Source organism: Corvus kubaryi, unplaced genomic scaffold (genome assembly GCF_017639235.1).
Source record: "Corvus kubaryi isolate FWS band 111438036 unplaced genomic scaffold, C.kubaryi_AGA036_p1.0 133, whole genome shotgun sequence".
In the NCBI taxonomy this organism is placed as follows: Eukaryota; Metazoa; Chordata; class Aves; order Passeriformes; family Corvidae; genus Corvus; species Corvus kubaryi.
This window is the reverse complement of record NW_024580667.1, coordinates 41,821,832-41,826,531: the sequence shown is the minus strand read 5'-3', so window position 1 is coordinate 41,826,531 and position 4,700 is coordinate 41,821,832. Positions and strand designations below refer to the sequence as shown.

At 51.1% G+C, this 4,700-nt stretch overlaps 1 protein-coding gene across 1 annotated transcript; it reads right to left on the bottom strand.

Moving 5' to 3' along the window:
* Positions 1 to 767: 767 nt before the first annotated feature.
* Positions 768 to 4,597, bottom strand: SLITRK1 (SLIT and NTRK like family member 1). Its single transcript, XM_042044016.1, has one exon. It carries the CDS (start codon positions 4,100 to 4,102, stop codon positions 2,024 to 2,026), a length of 2,079 nt encoding a protein of 692 aa, XP_041899950.1. The 5' UTR covers positions 4,103 to 4,597; the 3' UTR covers positions 768 to 2,023.
* Between the last annotated feature and the right edge of the window lie 103 nt (positions 4,598 to 4,700).

Below are 4,700 nucleotides of genomic sequence, written 5' to 3'. Positions count from 1 at the left end.
CGTGACTGAAATTCTCTACATCTCCACTGGGACTTGAGCTGTGAGTTACAAGTGATTTGCAGAGACTTTCGCCTTTACAAGTTTGACTGAGTTTAGGGGCACTTTCCCGTACAGGAACGGGATCAAACGCGAGCTGCCTGAAGTCCAACTGCAGCACTGCGCCGTGGTTTTTTCAGCTTTTAATATCAAAGGGTGGAGGTACCCAGTGCAGGACCCGGAAAACCCCTGCGCGCTAATTCGTTTTCCCACTGGCGGCAGCTGCTGGAGCGCGGCCGCCCGCAGCTGCCCCACCGGGCAAACTGCTCCCGGGCGGGAATGCCGGCCGCGGAAATTCGGCTCCAGCTTAATGAGACCAAGCTGGGCAGAGGCACTTAAAGCAAATTCCCACTAACATCCCTAACACATCTGCAGTGTGTGCAGCAGAGGCGGTGACAGCAGCGGCAGCAGAGAGAGATTCACAGTATTAATAAAGGGATTCACTGCCTCGTTAAAAAAAAAAAAAAAAAAAAAAATGGAGGCGAGGGGAGGGAGGGAGAGGGGAGGAGGCAGGCAGCAGGAAACTTCTGTGTGTTATTTACATTGGGAAAGGGGGGGAAGGAAGGGTGTTTGTGTCTCTGCCTGTGAATGAATGAGATAGAGGAAGGGAGGGAGAGAGAGGGAGGGAGGGAGAGAAACACACACAGAGCACTGAAAGGAGGCTCTGTCCCCTAAACCCAAGTAACCCGTTTGCAAGAACTGGATGCTGGAAAAATGGTGAGGACCCGGAGTTGAAAACATTTTCACTTTAATACTGAAAAAATATGCCATTATAAAATCCTCGAATAGAATTAGTAAGTTTCACTTGCTTCCTCAGTTCTGTTTTCCTCAAGTTATAGTAAGATTTACAACAGCACAGAATTTTCTACCATTAAACTTTGCAGCCTAAGCGCTAGAGTGACATTAATTGGTCATGCTTAACTGCCTTGGATTTTTTTTTTTTTTTGTAGTATGTTTACACTGTTACCTTAATAGAAATCAAGGGTACTAATTTTTACATTCAGATGGAAAGGCAATACTGAATATGTATATTGAAAAAGAAGAGAGAAAACAAAACCAAAGCCTACCCTCCCCCACGTCCCCCGAAAAACAAAACACAACCCACTATCAACAAAGCAAATCTCCCAGCAAAGTAATTCCCACCAAAAAAAAAAATTAAAATTAAAAAATCCAATGAGAATATTCATGCAACTATGTCATAAATAAAATCTTTACAATTTTTTTCCACAGTAAAAGTACGATCTCTACTGCCTATTGATCACACAAAAAAACTGGCGAAATGGCACTTTTTATTATTATACTGTATTTCGTATATAGAAGGTTTGATACGAAGGGACTTATCAGGTAAGAGGGATGATGGTGTGAACTAGACGCTGCTTCCAGTCGGCGCTGGAGCGTCCCTGGGGTGCGTTGTATCCATGCGAGCCATGCAGCACTTTTTTTTTTTTTTTTTGTCCATTTGTCTATTTGTTTCGGAGTCGGAGTCATTTATTTACATTACATTCATGCCTTCGTGCAACTTTCCCCTCCTGCTTTGCCATCAGGAGGAGGCCAACACCAGTCCTCTGCCTCCCTTCTTTTCCCGGCCTCTTGGAAAGGGGTCGGTCCACAAGGGAAGAGGGCAAAAAAGCAAATCAAACCCCAACACAATAGAACAAAAGCCCAACAAAACCAGGAGCCGTGTTTAGCCCTGCCGGAGCCGAAGGATGCGTTTCCTCGCCTGTCCGTCACCGCCCCGGCCGCGCACGGGCGGGAGATGCGCGCACTGTGCCGGGCTGCGCGGCGCTGCAGGGATGCGCCCCGGCGCCGGGCTCCCCCCACCGCCCACTGGGCCTCGGCGCTTGCTATGGGGGTCGTGAGGAAGGGCGTGCGTGTGTCTGTGTGTTTCGTTTCTCACAAAAGGTAGCAGCAGAGGTGCAGAGCTGTCCCCGGCCGGAGAGGGAAGGGCCGGTCCCGGGTGGCGGCCGCCCCCGCCCCGCCCGCAGCCTCAGTCCGACAGGGAGTGGGAGCCGCAGTCGTACACCCTGTGGGCCCCGTCGGCACTGTAGGGCCCGTTGTGCCAGTAGGACGAGTCGCAGACCGTCTGCAAGGAGTTGATTTCGGATGCAGAAGAGTTGGCATCCCTCCTCTTGGACCGCTTTCTGTTCCTCAGGATGAAAACCAGCATGCCAACCACCGTGAATGCAGAGGTCACAAAAACCAGCAGAAGCCCTGGCACTAGCACCGAAATAGAGACCCGGCTGGTCTCCAAGTAGGAGTTGGAGTGAGTACCTGTCTCTGTCAACCCGGTGCTGTTTTTGTTAGTGGAAGTTAATGTGGGCGAGATTTTTAACTGAGGGCAAATCACATCATTGGAGAGAGACTCGAAATCCTCCTTGAAGAAATCTTCAGGGGACTCACACCTCAGGTCGCTCATAATCACCTTGGGGCGAAGCATCTCTGCCCACTGTTTAAAAGGCACGATAGGGCAAGTACAGTCCCATGGGTTGCCGTGCAGGTCGATCTGGGTGATGGAGGTGAGCTGGTCCAGCACCCCCGCCACCGGGAGGTACATGAAATAATTGTTGTGTATGCTCAGCTTGGAAAGAGAGACCCCGGCGAACACGTCTACTGGGAGAGACCTCAGCAGATTGTTGTTGAGGATGAGGACTCTCAGTTTGGGCATCGCATTGAAGGTGCCAGGCATGATCATCTGGATCCCATTAAACTCCACGTTCAGATACTCCAGGTTTTGCAGCCCAGCAAATTTCTCCCGGGACAGGGTGTCTAAGTAGTTGCTATCCATGTAGAGCCATCGGAGATCAAAGAGGTTCTTGAAAGTGTTATTCTCAACGGTGGCAATATTGTTGTTGCCTAGATCGAGTAAATTAAGTTTTCGGTAATCCAGAAAGTGGGATTTCCTGATGGTGTGTATTTTGTTGTCTCTCAGAAACAGCTCCTGCACATTGGACGGCTTGGGCTTCAAATCCACCAAGCTGCTCACATTCCTATCATTGCAATTAACTTTTAAACCTGAGCCAGGGATCTGATCACAGCTGCAGATGTGCGGGCAGGAAAAGGTAGCTGGTAGCTTGCTCTTCGCACTCACTGTCGACCCGGCAGCAGTGGGTTTGGTCTTGATTTGCCAGTTGACAGGAATCTTTGTACCTCCGTTTGGAGCAGATCCTGGCGTGGCAGGGTCTTCTTTGCCATGTATTTTAAAGGGGGTTGGAATGGGACCAGGATCGCAGGTTTCCTCTTCGGCAGGGGGAGCAGCTAGGCTGGAATCTACTCTGTTCTTTTTACACAGCTCCTGCTCTGTGGTCTCATTTAAATCTTTGCCCTGCAACCTAGTGGGAGCTTCACAAATCACTCTGCCGATCAAAGCGTTTTTAGGTATGTTTTCCAGCCATTCTTTCAACGACAGCAGATCGCAAGTGCAGTCCCAGGGGTTATCCTCTAGCAGGATTTCAGCAATGCCTGGGATCTGCTCCAGGACCTCCTCGTAAGGCAAGGTTTTAAGACGGTTTCCCCGGAGGTCGAGGTGGGTGATCGGCACATACTGAAACACGTTGGGGGGCAAGGTGCTGATGAGATTGTCATTTAAAATCAGCACCTCTAGCTTGTTTAAGTCCCTAAATGCTCCCGGGTCAATATCCCGCAATAGATTAAAATCTGCCTGGAGGTATTCCAGATCGTCCAGCCCCAGGAAAGTCTGCTTCCTGAACGATTTGATCTTGTTGTTGTTTATGTGCAAGCGTTTCACCAGCTGCAGCCCAAGGAAAGCCCCAGGAACAATCTCATGCAAACCGTTGTTTTCCATGTGCAAACTGACCGCATTGTAAAAGTTAGCAAACTCATTAGGGAAAAGTCGAGTCAGGGAATTGCCATGCAGGAATAAATGGTAAAATTGGGAAGTTGGGGCGGTGAAATGTTGCAGGCTGGTAAATCCCTTTTTCTCACAGTCTACGTGCAAATCCCCTTCTATCTCGCTGCAGGCACAGATCTTCTCTTTGCAAACGTCCCCTGTAACGTTTCCAGCAGCAAAACAAAGAGACGTCTCCAGCAACAGAATCCAAAGCAGCATTTTTAAACCGAGCAATTCATTCCCGATCTCATCACAAAGTAACAGCAACCATCCTCCTCACACGGAAAGCAATTCCAGTTCATTCAATACATGAAATGTCCGAACCACCAGCAAAGGGGGAGGAAAAAAAAAATTTTTGTGGGGGAGGCGGGGGGGGGGGGGGGGGGGGGGGGGGGGGATGCTTTCTTTTCTCCTCTCTCCCCCCCCACGCACAACTGCAACAGCCCAGATTCCAGTCAGTAATTATATCCACAAACTATCCAGGCACGTACTGCAAGGCAGGCGAAAAAAAGAAAAAAAAAAAAGAAGTAGAAGGAAAAAAATATCCCCCTCCTCGCTCGCCCTCCCTGACGCCTGCCGGGCAGCTAAGTGGAGGTCTGCCGGCCGGGCTGGCTCACCGGCACCGTGCTGCTGGCCCCCGGCCGCCGCTGCATGTCAGGTAGGCGCGGGCGGGAGCGCGGCGCTGGCCGCGGAGGCTGCGCGGTGCGCGGCTCCGCGCGGACTGACCTTGCCGCGCGGCCGCGGAGCCGCGCTCCTCGCCCGCCGCCCGCCGGGCGCTGTCCAGCGCCGCGGTGCTGAAAGCGCCCGCCCCAGCCTA